The sequence below is a fragment of the Antechinus flavipes genome, chromosome 2, assembly GCF_016432865.1.
Source record: "Antechinus flavipes isolate AdamAnt ecotype Samford, QLD, Australia chromosome 2, AdamAnt_v2, whole genome shotgun sequence".
Classification (NCBI taxonomy): Eukaryota; Metazoa; Chordata; class Mammalia; order Dasyuromorphia; family Dasyuridae; genus Antechinus; species Antechinus flavipes.
Genome location: NC_067399.1, coordinates 612,448,882 through 612,466,436, shown reverse-complemented (window position 1 = coordinate 612,466,436; position 17,555 = coordinate 612,448,882). Strand labels below are relative to the sequence as shown.

Sequence of the window (17,555 nt, the reverse complement as noted above, 5' to 3'; positions counted from 1 at the left end):
CAAGGGAGAAAGAGGGCAAAAAAATCAGATCGATAGAAGAATTTGGAGATTTTCTTAACCTTTCAAAGACTGAGGCAGTTTTAAAATGAGTTTTATTGTTATGTAAAAATAACTTTGATAATTGAGATTCCAGGAGCTGACTGCCTAGAGAAAACTTAGAGAGAAGAAAGTAACCAACAGTGTTAAAGGCTGCATGGCTTGTGCCATCAGTGAATAGAGAGCTGGGCTTTCAGTCAGGAAAACCTGAATTCAAATCCAATTTCAGGTATTCCAAGTAAGTCATTTAATTTCTGTTTTTCTGCATTGCAAATAGGGGTGATCATACCTACCTCACAGGGTTGTGGCAAGGATCAAATAAGATAAATTTGTAAATCTCTCATTCTTACAGTGCCCTGGCACATAGTAGGTGCTGGAATGTTTGTTCCCTTCTCCTTCTCAAGAAGGTTGAGGATTGAAAACAATGATCCTTTAATATATCCTTATTTAGTTCTTATCTCTCACCTGCCAATCCTGTGGTTTTGTTGTTGTTGATATTGTTGTTTCGTGGGCAAGATTATTAGGATGCAGAGTCAAGCACCAAGTTACATCTTGGAAAAAAAATTCATATCTCCTTGTAACTATTGCCCTTTTTCTCTCCTTTCATATCTAACTTCAAGAATATGGAGTTTATACCTACTTGCTTCTCATTTTCTTCTTAAATCTTTGCAAAGTGATTGCCACCACCTATTGAAAACTGATCTCTTGAAGACCATCTAGCTGAATCTCCACGGACCTTTGGTTCCTTTGCAAAGTTTGATTCATATCCTTGTTATATATTTCTAATGCCTCCTATCTCAGTTTCTGTCTCCCTTTATTTCAAGCACAGTACTCTCCTTATATACTCACTTTATCCGAGACTCATCTCATTATATCTTCACCCACTACCTCTACTGGAAGAATTCCTAAAACAACATCTTTTGTCCTGACTTCTCAACTATCATTCTCAACCACATTTATAATAGTCTATAGGCAGTCAGCTCCTGGAATCTCAATTATCAAAGTTATTTTTACATAACAATAAAACTCATTTAAAAGCTGCCTCAGCCTTTGAAAGGTTAAAAATTTTTCATTCCACAATGTTTAAAGGTTATATTTGACAGGGATCTTAATTTGACATTAGATACCTAAATCAGTTCCTGTGAAATTAACTTTTTAAAATTAAATTTTATATCATTACATTCAGCTCAATGTTTTAATGTTCCAGTATTGTTGGAGATTTTACTTTGTCCTCTGATATGTTAGCTATCCCTCCTAGCTTTGTGTCATCTGCAAATTTGGTAAACATGCTATCTCTGTTTTTATTCAAGTCATTGAATAATGACATTAAAAGAGCATATGATCAAGGTTAGACTTCTGAGTGTTCTGATGGAGATACTCTCCAAGATGAGATTGAATCATTAAAGACATCTTTTTGGATTTAATCATTTAGCCACTTCTAAATCTAGCTTACTCTATTGGTCTAGCCCATCTCTTCCCATCTTATCCACAAAGATAGAATGACTTTTTCATATGTTTTGCTAAATTATATCTAGAATACTTCCCTATATCCCAGTTTAGAAACTATCCAAAAAAAAAAAAAAAAAAAAAAAAAGGAAATAAATTTGAGTCAGCTTACATAAATTGAAGCCATTATGGCTTTTTATTAATACTGCTTCCTTTTGTATATGTTCACTGGCCTGCCTTTTACTAACACACATTTAAAATTTTGCTAGACCCAAAGAGATACTAAAGAAAGGAAAGGGACCTGTAAGCGCCAAAATGTTTGTGGCAGCCCTGTTTGTAGTGGCTAGAAGCTGGAAAATGAAAGGATGCCCATCAATTGGAGAATGGGTGAGTAAATTGTGGTATATGAACATTATGGAATATTATTGTTCTGTAAGAAATGACCAGCAGGATGAATACAGAGAGGACTGGCGAGACTTACATGAACTGATGCTAAGTGAAATGAGCAGAACCAGGAGATCATTATATACCTCAACAGCGATACTGTTTGAGGATGTATTCTGAGGGAAGTGGATCTCTTCGATAAAGAGAGCTTTAATTGATCAAAGATGGACAGAAGCAGCTACACCCAAAGAAATAACACTGGGAAATGAATATAAACTGCTTGCATTTGTTTTTCTTCCCGGGTTATTTATACCTTCTGAATTCAATTCTCCCTGTGCAACAAGAAAACTGTTCGGTTCTGCACACATATATTGTATCTAGGATATACTGTAACCTATTCAACATGTAAAGGACTGATTGCCATTTAGGGGAAGGGGTGGAGGGAGGGAGGGGAAAAATCAGAACAGAAGTGAATGCAAGGGATAATGCTGTAAAAAATTACCCTGGCATGGGTTCTATCAATAAAAAGTTATTTAAAAAAATAGAATTTTGCTAGAAATCACAATCAAGTTTACTACTATTTTATTTGCAATTTTTATTTCATCCCCTGAGAGACAGAGAGATGTGCTCTTTTCAAATTCTTCTCCCCTTATTCAGTCTTTCATAATTTATAGACAGTGGTCTGCTTCTACCAAATTTTTTCCTAGGCTATCCTAACTTGGGTTTAATGATTTAAGCTCATTAAAGATAATAAAGTATGTTCTGAATCGACAAAAATTTTCAAGTGCTCACTATATTAGGCATTGTGCTAAGTGTCAGGAAAACAAAAACAGTCAATGGGACAATCTACCTAGAAGGAGCTTGAGTATTTAAATGGATCCTTACTTTCACAAATATCACTGTTTCCTCCCCAAGCACAAATTGTGTGGGTGTCCCCTACAGCAGGAAAAGAAAAACCTCATCTGAAGATATTCTTATGTCCAATACTCCACAGTCAATTGGCCCAATCTGCTACAGGCTTTCTTCTAAGTCAAGGGCTCTAATTCTTTTTGAGTGTGTCAGGGCTTCCCTGGGAAGTCTTGTAAAACCTTTGGAGCCCTTCTCGGAATAAAACAGCTAAATGCATTACACAAAATGCATAAAACTGAAGCTATTTATACTGAAATACAGTCAAAAACATTTTTAAAAAACCAAGTTAAACTTCTTTTATAGCCATTCACCTTTTTGTTTGGTCTTCTCTGCTGCCTGAAAACAGTTCAGCTAGACTGAGGAGCCATCTGAACATCAGTTGGCTAGGTAACTTGGTTGTGTTCCATACCATCGTTTTAGCTTCCAGATTGACTCTTAAGCTTACCTGTGCCCCTTTTCCAAGATGCATGTCAAATTGAGATCATCTTTCCAACACAAAATACAGAATCCCTAATCAATGGATTTAGAAGAAAAATTGTTTCTCCCTAAATGAGCCTCCTCCATTAGCCTTCTAGGCCATTTCAGTCATTCCTTAGCAGTATCCTCCTCTCCTACAGGGTTATATCTGAAGTGATTCCCTCATTCCCACTCAAATGGAATATCTTCTAGATAGGTAATTGCTCCATCACTCCCCTTAAAGGTAGGAGCAATAATCTCCTGGATTGTTAGGTGAAATTTTCTTATGTTCATTGGATACTATTCAGATGAGGCCAAAACAATCTAGCCCAGATTTATGCAGGAACATTTCCAGTACTCTTAGGGTTCCCCGTCTCCCGATCAGGAGTCCTAGTCTTCTGCCCTGTTACCCACCCCTACCCCAAGAGGCAGAGAGATATCTCAATAGTAATGTAAACAAACGTAGGTTCTCATTTGGTGATGGGATGGGAAGAATGTTGATTTCATCATTTTTATCCTGCTCCCTCCATGCATTCCTTGCCTGTCCCCTTTTACATTCCACTGATTTATTTTCATTTCAAAGCATGACCCTATAGAAGATATGTACATCTTATAGACAAGACCTACTGTTTCATTTTGATAAGGTATCACCAGCTAATTAGGCTAGGCCCCAGTTCAGTGCAATCCATCATTGCATCCAATGCAAAAAAAAACAGATTCTACTTAAGAGCATTATTGGTGGAAGCTGAAGGAGGAATTGGCTGAGGCTGGATTGGGCAAAACCAGTCTGTGCAAGCACATACTTCCAACCTGTGAGATAACGATTTCACAGGCAAAGAACCTGAGGATAGAAAGTCTTAAGTGACTTTTCCAGGAAAGCTGTGGCTCAGGTTTTCTGATTCCCTGGCCACTGCTTTTCCCATTATACAATGCAGCATTTTGATCAATGGACATTTTGCTGTTAATGTTAATATTTTTCTTTTTCTGTAATTTTTTAATAGACTTTGTTTTTAAAAAGACAATGTATTTGATTATTTAATAGAAGGAAATATGCCAATTATTAGAATATTCTGTTAAAATGTGTTAAAAATAGCAAATGACTAGAATAATTATGAAACAGTTTAGATAGACTTGAATTTTTATCTAGAAAATGCTGTGGAGGTATAAGGGAGGAAAGGGCATGACCTTAGCCAAAATGGGTGTGTTGATTCTTTCTCCCTTAAATCCTAAAATGACTGTAGCATTTTTTTTTTTTTTTGATAGGGATGGGATACTGCCATCCTTGTATCCAGACCAGTCTATTAGCCTGTATGTCAGCTCTTGCTCATGTTTTACTGAAGATTCATTCCTACGTGGGTGGGAAGGGACAAATTTATATTGCCTCAGTGCTTTAAAGAAAATACTTTGTAAGCTAAAGTACTATGTGAACTCATTGTCCTTATAACAAAGACATTGGTGGAGAATTTGTGTACTGACATAAGTTGCCAGGTAGAAATTCATGAAATGAGGGGGGGGAGGGAAGTGGAGAGAGAAAAAATAAGGCAGATCTGTGTATATAGTCATAGTTTTCTATAACGTCTGGCCTAGCTCTCTGGAGGGCCTCTGAATCAGTCAGTCAGGATCAGTCAAAGTCCTTACTTAGTCTTTAGAAGAAGTAAAGGAGGCAGGCAAGCTGCCACGCGGCTCATCAAAGATGGATCCTGGACTCCTGGAGTCTGGAACCTGCAGTCTTCTCTCCTCAGCATGCTGTGGCAGTGAGAAACTGACTCTCTCCCCCAGCCCTCCAATCCTTGCCTCTGATTCTTGAACTGTAAAATGGGTATAATAATAGCAACTAGCTCATTGGATTATGATGAGCATAAGTGAGATAATATTCATTAAAGAGTTTTGCAAACTTTAATGCTCTAAATAAATGTTAGTTGTGGGGGCACAAATGAAGATAATGACTATTTCCAGTGACTTTTGTACAGGCAAAAGCCACAAAATGTGAAATAAGTGTGAGAAATTGTCTTAATGATGATTACAATTACAGTTAGCCTTTAGATTTTAGACTAGAAAAGGAAAAAAGGAGAACAGTTTTTGCAGCTGGAGCCGAATTGCTTATTGTGTTCATTTTCATTTTCTATATGATTGTTTTAATTTGTATTTGTCTCTTTTACCTTGTTAATGGACCAAAATTTATTGGGGGGAAAAAAGAGAAATCTTTGCATTTCATGGAAATAGAAAACTTCTATTATTGTCAAAATAGCTTCTCTTGGTATATATTTATCTCAAGCTTGTTTGAGTATTTGTAAATACCTATGGAGGAAAAAAAAGCTGAAGATATGTTATAAAAAAGCTGAAAATTTGAAGTGCAAAAGTTAATTATTTTTAAGCTGGAGACTGGTTTAATTTATTAAGATTGTGTTTTTACTTGTATATGCTTGTGGAATTGTTTCTGGTTGGAAAACTCATAATAAAATGAAATTTCCTACTAATAAATTTGTAGTATTGAAATTAGCAAGCAAGCATTTTTTTCAAACCCTACTTTGTGCGGGACACTACATTAGGCAATGGGAAAGAAAAAGAAAGGAAAAAAAAAAAGAAATGCAGTTATTCTTTTTACATAAAGGGTTAGGGGCATGGTACCTCCCTGATCTAGAAAATCCACATAAAAGTTTTTGACATTCCCTTTGTACCAGAGAAGAAGTCTTAATTTTTTTTTCATTTTTTCTTTTATGAGTAATTACAGTACTTCATTGTAAAATTTGGGTCAAATATTTGGTGAAGATATGAAAAATCAAGATGCAAAGATTACTACAAGATCATCACAAGATATCACAGGAGAGGTTGCCATAAACATACTTGGCTGTAGAAACATGGTTCTTTTACTACAAACTTAATTTTAAGAAAAACAAAATTCTGTCTCTGTTTACTCATAGTAAAATATATACTGAAAAGTGGCATTATGCATAACAACATATATATTTTATGCATTTTTGAGTTATTAAACTTTTAAATATATCTTTACATTTCTAGCCTTTGTGTATTGTGTGCTGATTGTCACATTCTTTTCTCAAATTTTAACTTTTTACTTAGTTTAGTTTTGGAAAAAAGTATATATTTATGATATTAAAAGATAAAATATGTTGATATTATATAATACTACATGTATATTTTAGCCATTTTTGAGTTTATAAACTTTTTCTGTTGCCAAAAATGTTGACAGTATTTTTCTGTTGTCACCACGAAGTCAAGTGGTCTTTGCATGTCATCTGTGGCCTTCACAAATCTCCCCTCTCTTCCCCCCCCACCTCCAATTTTCATCTAAATAGATATAGAATATATTATAGTACTTTAGTATGGCATGATGCAGTGTCTGGAATGCTAAGTCTGGAGTCAGTAAGATATGAGTTCAAATCCAACTTGTACATTTACCAGTTGTGTGACCCTGGGCAAAGCCATTTAATTTTTATCTGTCTGTATCCTCCCCATCCCTCCCCATGTTAAATGGTAGTAACAACAGCACCTACCTTTGGTGGTAATTGTGAGGATCAAATGAGATCTTTGTAAAATACTTGGAATAGTACATGACACATAGTTGTAGGTGCTTTAAAAAAATGTTCCTTCCCCTAACTACTGTTATCTGGCTCATATTTCTGCATTTTGTTTACATGGATAACATAAAAAACAGTGTTTATTGGAAACTGATTTGATTTAGGGAGATCATATTTTTGTTGTATATACTTCTTTGAAACTTAGATAACCTAAATATCTCAGAATGTTAAGTATAGATTTATACTTTTGCTGCATAGATTTGGGTTAATACAGAATTATTTACTAAGAGATAATAGAGGAGAAATAGTTTATTTGGCAAAATGGGTTAGTTACAGGGAAGAAAAAAAAAGTATTAAATTAAAATAATTACCTGTCTACATATACACAAAACAACTAGCAATCTTGTATGCTTTAGATAAAATTTGGCATAGGCTTATAGAAATATTCTATATATTTATCCTGAAAAGCTAGTCTTTCTATATCTAAATTTTTGTAGCAGTAGCCTTGAGATGACTTCCTACAGAAGTGAGTATCTCTGTATTCCCCTATCTCTGCTTGCTTATTGCCAAAAAGCCAACTCGAAGCAGCACCAGATGAGGGAAAGGAAGGTGGCAATGAGGATTGTCTCAAATGAGATCAGACCCAAACACTCTCATTTGCACTAAAAAATGCTGAAATCTGTTCCCAGCTACCTGCTTAGTATCTCATCTTTGATGCATCTTCAGAGCTAGTAACTTGACACACATTACAGAGAATACAGGTATTCTCTGGAGAATACCTGAGTTCAAGAACATTGTACACAATGACAGCAATATTGTATGATGAACTATGATAGACTTATCTCTTCTTAGCAATGGAATGAGGCAAAACAATTCAAAAAGACTCATGATGGAAAATGACATCTCCATCCAGAGAAAGAACTACGAAGGCTGAATGCAGATTGAAGCATACTATTTCCATTAAAAATTTTTTTTCTCATGTTTTTTCCCTTTTGTTGTTTCTTTCACATGACTAATATGGAAATATGGTTAATATGATTATATATGTATACCCTCAGATTGTTTGCTATCTTGGAAAGAGGGAAAGGAGAGGAAAAAAAATTTAGAACTCAAAATCTTGTAAAAGTGAATGTTGAAAACTGTTTACATATAATTGGAAAAAAATATTTTTAGAGGGAAATCAAGAATTTGTGAGTTCAAATCTACCTTCAGATACTTATTAGCTCTGCCTCAGTTTGCTTATCTATAAAATAGGGATAATAGCACTACTTCTTGTCTCATTCAACCAGAACCATTTCATCTTTACCATTAATTTCTTCTATTCCCATTTTCTCAATCCAAAATCCCAATCTGGCCTCTTTTCTCCCTTTGCTGTCTTAACCCACAATGAGTATCAGATGAATGGAGATTTATAGGATGTAAACAGCAATAGGATAAAGGGATAAGATGTTTCATATGTACTGGGCAACTTTGAATTCAGGACAGAGATATTTCCCTTATCTCTCTTCAATCTCCCTTTTGTTGGCTTCTCCCCTACTTATCCTTAAGTCTCCACAATTCTTAAAAAAATTCTTTGCTTGATTCCTTTATTTCAGTATCTTTACTATTTATCTCCCTTCCCTTTCACTATGAAACTCATAAAAATTATCTATTTTATTGTTTCCATTTCTTTGCTTACTAACTTTTCAACCCTTATTTGATTTTTAACCACAGATTTATTTCTAATCTCTCCAGTTCCCAACAGCCTCATAACTTTTTTTAATAAAATAAGGATTTTCCCCTCAATTATCACCTTTCTTGACCTCTCTCCAGCATCTGACACTCACTCCTCTCACAGTTTTTTCTCCTCCCTTGGTTCTATGATACTTCTCGTACTTCTCATTACTCTTCTTCAGCCTCCTTGTTTGGTTTAGCATCTGTCTCTGCCCTTTATCCAGGGGCATCTCAAGGTCTGGTGTCCTCTCCTCTGTTCTTCTCCAACCCAAATACTTCTGATATCCTGTCCTGCACTGCCAGTTCTCTCTTCGACATGTCTGGACTTCCTGGGCTTTGTCTTATGTTTGTTATATCTCAAACTCAATTTATCATCCTTTTCCCAGAACTCACCCATCCCTAAAATTTCCCTACTCTTTCCAAGGATATTACCATCCACCAAGTTTCCCAAACTCATGACCTCAGAGTCGGAATATGTTGGCAAATATTTAACAACTGTCTGGAAGAAAAACAAAATTACACATGATACAGCATTAGAAAAAAGAATTATATTTGTTCTTGACTCCAAAAGGCAGGACTCCAAGCAGCAAATAGAAGTGACAAAAATACAGATTTCAATTATTTCTCCTCCTCTCTTCCCCCATCCATTCCAACAACAGTAAAACGAACTATATCAGGGGATTCCTCATCACTGAGGTTCTTCAAGCAGAGGATGATGAATAGGCCCACTTATTAAAGGGGATTCCTATTCAGGTACAAATTGAATCACATGATTCTTTCCTACTTTGAAATTTTATAATTTTGGTGATTCTATTCAATTAGTGGCCTTTTGAAGCCACAGTTTGTGATTCAAGTTTCCATTTAAATCCTTGGTCTAGGAATGGTAAGAGTCAAAGATGAGAGAAAACCAAACAAAAACAAAACAAGATATGATTAATTAGTAGTATAGTTGCATTTTAGGGCATCATTTCTGTAGTGAATTTTTCCTTACCATTAGCTCCACGGATAGCATATCGGAAAGATTAATGAACTAAATTTTTGGGGACCTGAATTTTTGTCATGACTGCCACTTATTATTTACCCTTTTAAGTCTCAGGTAATAGAAGATGTTATAACAGTACTGACCAAGTGACATATTAGGATTGGGTCATTGCTTTGAATTGAGATATAGAAAGCAAAAGTAGAGGGTAGAAACAAAACCCAGTGCTTCAAGCCACAACCGGGGTTCTCCTGGGCCATTAGAATGTCCACATTCCATCATCAGGAAGGTAATGTCATAATTTTCTTGACTTCTTGTCATGAAATCTACTAATCACCTTTTATGAAAACACAATTAGGAAAATTTTTCTTTCTATAAACTTGATTCCTGTAGGAAAATAGGTGTAACCTGATTTCATATATGATGTTTTCCTGGATGATTCTTAACATAGAGAATAAAAGATTATGTATAAGTTGTTTGCATATTTTATAGTGGTACAGAAAAGTCAGTTATCATTTTATATCATTAACAGTATTAAATATTAATATTATTAAAAGTCATGCTATTAAATGGAAGGATAATTCACCTGGGTTTTGGGAGTCTGGCATGTAGGGAAGTTTATGGTTTTTTAAATAATAGTCCAGAAATATGTGGTAAGGGCAAAGCATAAAAGAGCAGGCAAAGTGATTTTAAAAAATTGAGCAATTAGTGTTCTTATAAGGGGTGTTAAAGAGATAATTATTTCAAAATGAGAAGGTATCAAAAAGTACTGGTGAAGCCTAGAAGTAGGGGGTAAAAGCTTAAGACAGTTGGCTATTAGGAAGAATTGCTCATTTGTATTTAGGGATTTATATATTTTTTTAAATTAACTTTTGATGTAGCTGGAATACTATGGATTCCAGTGTTCAAAAGAAATTCTTAACATAAAATTATATTTTTTTTGTAGGAAAAGCATTCAAAGTGGATCACATAACCCTATTTTAATCACCTTTTAAAAAAACTTCAGGAATTAGGAAACATTGACTATAGGCCCAACTGTGTACTTGGTTGGATGAGTGACTTGGGTCAAGCCATTTAACTCTAATGGGTCTACATTTTCTCACCTATCAAATACAAGGGAATTGGACTAAAAAATTTCTAAGATTCCTTTCATTTCCAAAATTCAATATGTGAAATTTAAACCTAAATTACATAACAGGGCATCATTGTTCACCTACTGGTAGTGGCTTGAAGTATAGGCAAAGTGACTAGAAATTCATTCATTTAACTCAGACCTAATATTCCTTACCATTTTTAGTGTTGCACAACATCATGCTTACATTTTTATATCAAAATAACTTAAAATATCTTCTCCACATTAAAGGGACTAGTGTTTTTTCCCATTATTTTCAAATAGAAGTCATTACACAGTTTACATAATCATGTCCATATTTTGTTCTGCTCCAATGGTTCTTACCCTCCTCCTTAAGCTTTTTCATCAATCAATGGATGCTCTGTGTTCATACTTGTTGAACTCTTGTCTCCTAAGCAAAGACTAGGATCACTTTTCAGATGTCAGTTATTGAAGAGAACATTCATTCATTCAAAAACATTTATTAAATCCTACTATATGTCAAGCACCTTATGAGCTAGAATGGATGTTTTATTAAAAAATCAATCCAATAAACTGCTCTAAGAATCTTTAATGTCACTGAGAGTTTACATTTGATGCAGTTGGGAATCACTATAGCTTCTACTATAAGGATAATAAAAAGGCAAATGATGTTTGAAAAGATTGAACCACTAACTTTTTTGGAGGGAGCTGAGATAGAGGGAAGAACCATGACACTTTTAAAAGGCCTATTCTATAAATTTTCAGTGCATTTTTGGAAACAGTAAATAACCAAGGGTTCCCCTGGTGAGAGACTAGATTTTTAGGCAATTTTCTTACATACAGTTCTTTTAGCATGATTCTTTCCTCTAACAAGACTTCCTGAATAGTTAAGTATCTGCATGGTTACCAGTATTCTCTGTCCCTGCCTCTCTACAAATTCTTTCCTTTCATCCTCTCCACTCTTCCTTCCTTCCTTCCCTTTTTTTCCCCTCATTTTCCCATTTCGTGCCTTCCTTTTTCCCTTCTGTCATCTCAAGTCATAGAAGGGAAAAGGGGTGCCTTAGCTTCTCAGAAAACTTCATTCCAGAACATAAAAAGGAACTTTTCAGATGATGTTTTATGCAGGATGTCTTTTCACAATAGAAAAATATGGAGTCCACTAACATGTTTGCTTCCATCAGTAATGCCATTATTATGCTATTAAATACTACCAGATCATGCATAAGTGCATACACACACATAGTGTCTGAAAATCTACATCATGTTCACATCCACTCTAACTACCATTAGGTTTATTTAATAAAAGGACCTTTGCAAAGCTTCTAAATATGGTTATCCTCTGCCAGCACCTCTATAAATTATGTGTTGATCAGAGGTCCAGCACCACTCAGGGAAGCCTAAGGTGAATTAGTTCTTTTCATCCTTGTTTCAGAGAAAATCCATGAGACCAAGCCAATGATGTCACCTGACTTAGAGGTTCATGTTGATTTTTACAGGGAAGGGTGTGGGACCCATGTCTATGTACTTGGATCCAGCCTATAATAAATTTGCAAAAATAAAATGTCTTCTGGACACCTTTCTCCCACTAATAAAACATATTTATGCATATGACAAAACCACTTTTGTTAAATTTTATTGTATCTTTGTTAAACTGAAATGTTTTTTGTTTTACACAGGGCACTGCATGCATAAACGAGAAAGAAAATACATGAATCTTTAAGAAATTTTGTCAGTTTTAAATATGAGACCATATAAACTACAGGGAAATACTCTGACTAAAGCCCATGAAGAGACCCTTCAGGGGAGAAAATGGCCCTAAGCAAGAGAGGCAATCTTTAATTAGAAAGAATATACTTCTAAATTGGATCTATTAATGGGATTAATTGGCATAAGCAATTTCACAGCTAACACTGAGTTACTGTCATATTTCAGTACTAATGACAATTGAGGTTCAAAGGTTGAAGACTGATTTCTAACGTAGCATCTTTTGGAATTCAGATATAACAAGCAATTGTATTTTTAACTTAGCTAAGAATGACATTTAATAGACTTATGATTTCATTATTTTATGTATATTGCTCTAAGAAGACAGTGCATTTTCCTTCCCCTTTCTTTCCTTATGTCCTGTCTTTAGTAGAATAGAAATACTTGGAAGTTAAAGACTAATTTTTTTAGTCTTTTTTTGTCTATTCTTTCCCTTCCCCTCCAGTGCCTAGCACAGTGCTTTAAACATCAGGGGCTTAATATATGTTTCTGAATTGAATAATTATTCATCAATTTAATTTTATTTATAATTTAATTAGACTGATTACTAATTACTGATTACTAATATCCATATTCTTTGTTTCCCATATTCTATGTTTTTATATGTATGCATATGTATATACACCCATGTATTCCTGAGATTGTCAGAATATTCAGGTATTAATACCAAATAATTGGTACTCATTCTCACTTAAAAAGCATCAAAACCTGAAAATTGAACAACAACTCTTAACTGAAATATTAGAATCCTAGTTAAAAATTACTTCAAATTTCAAATGCAATAAATGTCAAGTGGAAGCTACATCACAATATTTGTTGTGGCAAAAATAAATAAGGTTTTACATAACTCCCACCATTAGGGGAAGTGGGAGAAAAGATGTTTTCTCTCTGCCCTAGATTTTACTTTACCTCTTTCTTTTCTTGCTCTGAATGGCTTGTCATTCCTTACCCTAGATCTAGCTTTCTCATAAACACCAATATGGAAATGATATATACTTTAAAATTATGTATTAACTGTAGTATTTTCAGATTTTTGTTATTTACTTGTTTTTTTTTCTTTCTCGTGTTTTTGTTTTCCTTTTGATCTGATTTTTTTTGTGCAGCATGACAAATATGGAAATATGTTTAAAAGAATTGTACATGTTTAACCTCTATCAGATTGCTTGCTGCTTTGGGATGGGAGAAGGGAGAGGAAGGGAGAAAAATTTGGAACACAAGGTTTTGCAAAGGTGAATGTTGAAAACTATCTTTGCATATATTTGGGAAAATAAAATACTATTTAAAAAGACAAAAATTATTCTATTAACAAACTTCTGTGTATTCTATTTTTAATATTAAAAGCATATTAGTTGTATTAATTTCTATTTCTCTAAAGAAAAAAGTGCCCTCCACTAGTTATATAGGGTTTTTTGGTCATATATATAGATTACTATGAATTTTCTTTTGTGATCCAATAGAAAACCACTCATACATACAGCCTCCTCTTCCCTGCCTTACAAAAAGGGATTATCAAATCAGAGCATTCTCTTGAGCTATGGTTCTAGAAAGAATTGCAATTAGAAGTAATATCAAAATATTTATCTACCTTTACCTGTCCCTGAATGTTAACCTGATTCTATCTGGGTTTTTGAACTGAGCAGAGATTTGACCTATTGCCATCCATAATTTTTTCTGAGATTTGTGGAGACAAGTAGCTTGTCCCTTGAATTTCTGGGTGACCACGCAGTATAATGAAGTTTGTAAGAAATTGACTTTGGAATACAATGAGTTGGGCAAGATACTTAATAATGAGATGGTAAGAAGTGTTTATTTAGCCTCTCAATTTTTTCTCGCATCATTATCAAATACTGTTTAGAGGTGGCAGATTCATGATATTGCCATGTAAAATGAATGGTATAGAGCAAAAGAGCATTAGACCTGAAGTCAGAAGGCCTGAATTTGAATCTCAATTTTGCCACAGGTTAGCTGTGTGACCTTGATGCATTTAAACTCTTTAAATTTTACTTTTCTCATCTGTAACATGGAGGCAAATAATCTTGTGCAAAGTTGTTATGGAGCTCAAATAAGATAATGCAGTACTCTATGATAAAGCATGAAGTAAACATGATGAATTGTTATTATCATTAAAGAGCTATGCCTAGGAAACTATTAACATCATATATTATCTGTGCTACTATGCAAATGGAGCTGCCGAAGGTGTAAATTAAATCTCACAGGCTTGGGGTGAATATTTGTCTGTTTTTCATCCTTGAATTTAGTATTCCTGGAGGACTAGTTTTTGCACAGCAGACTTGGGGAAGAAGGCAAACAGGAATGAGGGGGATTCTCATCACTGATTGATTGCTTTATGCTAAAAGAGAAATAAAATGTCCAGATTTGGCATCTGACTCCTGTTTGAGATCAAATTGGTTCAGCTGGGGATGATTATAGACTAGAAAGTGGTTTCTTCCTCACAGGTTTCTACCATTTGGACATATTGAAAAGATGTGCTGTTCTTAGGGAAAAGCGACACCCACTCAAAAATGAGCCCACTGAAGAAACCGTCAGAGAGCTTGGAACAAGGTCAAAATCATGCCCCATTACTCTTGCCTATGAGGCAACACTTGTAATAGTTCACGGAGGAAAGTGACACAGAGATTCTTTACTCGCTTCCCTTCTCCCACCCTACCCAGAATTAACAAGAGCTCACTCATCTCCTGCAGAAGAAAATGGGTCCCAAGGCAAGGGCTGCATCATTGTTTCTTGAAGCATGTCGATTAACCTTATGCAGACTGTCATGACAACCTAATAGCCTGTTGCTCTATAGCAGCAGTTTTCAAAGCGTGGTCCAGGCACCCCCAGGAGTCTGGGAATTTAATAACACTGACATTTTAATTTCTAATATGGCACAAACATCGGCAGATTTAATCCACACGATCAAAAATTGAGAACCACCCCCCTGGTTCTCAATGTTTAAGGGTGTGAAGGGGTCCTGAGATGAAAGAGTGGGAGAATCGCTGCCCTACAGCTGGCAGGGATTTCTCCACTTCTTCCAAAGCTGGTGTGACTGACTGTCCCCGTGTTAAGGCCTGGCACAGCAGTGAGATATGCTCTTCCCAACCCTGAGTTGAAACGATATGTTTACTCCTGACATAGACATATCCACTGTGATGGGGGCCCTAGGACTGGAACGTCTGTATGTTTAGCAGCTCTAAGAACAAAATCTGCGCAGGCAAAGACAGGGCGGCCCCGGGAGCTTGCATCCAATGAGGAGGAAGCAATGAGGAGGATGACCCGGGATACTTGGCCTTGGCCAATCCTGGTCCAGCTGGAAGACCTTCCCTACAGACCATAGGAGGCGCCATTTACCCTTCATAAATGGGAGGCCGGAGAATGGAGGGAAAGCCGAGGCAACGCCGCCAGTTCCGGAGATGCGGCGCCCGGCAGCCCTTTCAGCCTCGCCCTGCGTCCCACAGGCCTCGGCTGGGGCTGAGTTGTAGCTTTATCATCGCTTCTCTTCCAAATGAATGCAACCCAATAAAGCAAGGTTCTGGAAAATGGCGAATCCTCGTGACCCACAAAAACCCAGGAGAAAGAAGGAAAGACGGAGGGAATCGCCCTCCCAGAAAACGCCCTCCTCAGAAAAGCTCTGCAGCAGAAGTCAAGGAAAGCTTGGTGCTGGTAAGGACTGCGCCCACGAAGGAGCGCGGCAGGAGCTGGCCGAGGGAGAAACGTCCTCCCGCGAGGGGCCCAGGCGGCGGGCTATACCGCTCCTTTCCGAAGGCACGAAGGCTTCCGAAAGACGAGCCAGCCGAGGAGGAACACGGCTGCCAGGATCAGCGAGAAGAGGACCATGAGGAAGACGTACGTGGAATAGGAGAAAGGCGGATACAAAGGCTGCTCGGCCGGAATCATGTTGGTCAGGTTCAGCATGTAACCCAGAGTCCATCCAGCATCACTTTCACCGATCTGCAGGCAGAAAGAAGGGAAGGGATTGGGCAAGATGGACATTTTGTTATTCAGGGTTTGCTTTTAAAACACAAACAAATCCGCCACTGACCTCTGTACTGATCATTCACCAACCTTACCCATATTTACGTTTATCCAGAAACCATTCTTCCATTTAACAAGCATTCAGTAAGTAACTATTGTATGTAGCAAGGGGCCCTGAGGGAGAGATGGTTTAGAAGAAACATGGTTCCAATAATATTTTCGAAGCTTAGGAATTTTATACTCTCAACTGTCTTACACTGATTTAAAGCTAGGAAATTAGTTAAAGGTCAGAAAGTAGAAATTAAGATTTTATGACCCCAGTGAATCTGAGCAGCAATTCGGAATACAGACTTTCTCATTAGTCTCTCAGGAGAATGGAGGTCAAATCTCCAACTTAGACTCTTAGTTTGGGGTGCATGAAAGAGAAATCTTCAACCTGTGCTCTGCTTTTTTTCTACCATGTGCCCTATATTCCACATGTCCCCAACTATAGAGGGCCAGGAAGTAAGAATCTATTCCAGGTAGCTTAGCTCACCAATTTACCTTTTCTCCGTACAATAGCAGAGACATACTTATTGATATATTGATAAGAAACCTGGCAACTCAAGCAAAATGCAATAGCTGAGTTTTTGGATCAGCTATATAATGGATTAAACATATACCTTTGAACTTAGGACAGGAAAAGGAGTATACAAGGAAAACTAAAGGCATTTGGGAGAAAGGTACTTGAGGACAAGGTATGATAATTTTGTTCTGATATGTATCTCAACTATTTACATCTCTGTCAAAATAGCCAAGATCCAGACTCAATCATTTGCATCAAGATTGTACTTGTTAGAAAAGATACAGGAATATCAAAAAGTGTATTTTGTATCAAGTGTATAAGCATTTGGAGGTATATTTGTCTCTCTGATCAACAAAATTTGAAGAGTACATAATGAATTCTCTGCGCCTGACTCCTGCAATAACACACCTGAAGCTGGACTTTCATGGAGGCTGAAACAGGGACAGAACTACATGAATGGACAGAGTTTCTGTGGAAAGACACCTTCTTAGAATCGTGTATGCATATATTCAGGTAAGAGGGGAATTAGATAATAAAAAGTGAGGATAAAGTGGGGAAAAGGTCATCACTAACAGGCACTTTATCCCTAGGAATAATTTAACATCAGAAATAGTTTATCACCAGGCTGACATGGGGGAGGATATCAAATATCAGATAAATAGAGAATATAAAACATCAGATATCATATAGGAATATATATAT

At 36.2% G+C, this 17,555-nt stretch overlaps 1 protein-coding gene across 1 annotated transcript in view; it reads right to left on the bottom strand.

Moving 5' to 3' along the window:
* Positions 1–9,013: 9,013 nt before the first annotated feature.
* Positions 9,014–17,555, bottom strand: part of ENTPD1 (ectonucleoside triphosphate diphosphohydrolase 1) — a 119,144-nt gene continuing 110,602 nt past the window's right edge. The window contains exon 10 of the mRNA XM_051981755.1: positions 9,014–16,264. Within this exon, the coding sequence (XP_051837715.1) occupies positions 16,058–16,264 (207 nt within the window). The 3' untranslated portion in view covers positions 9,014–16,057. The remainder of the gene's footprint in view (positions 16,265–17,555) is intronic.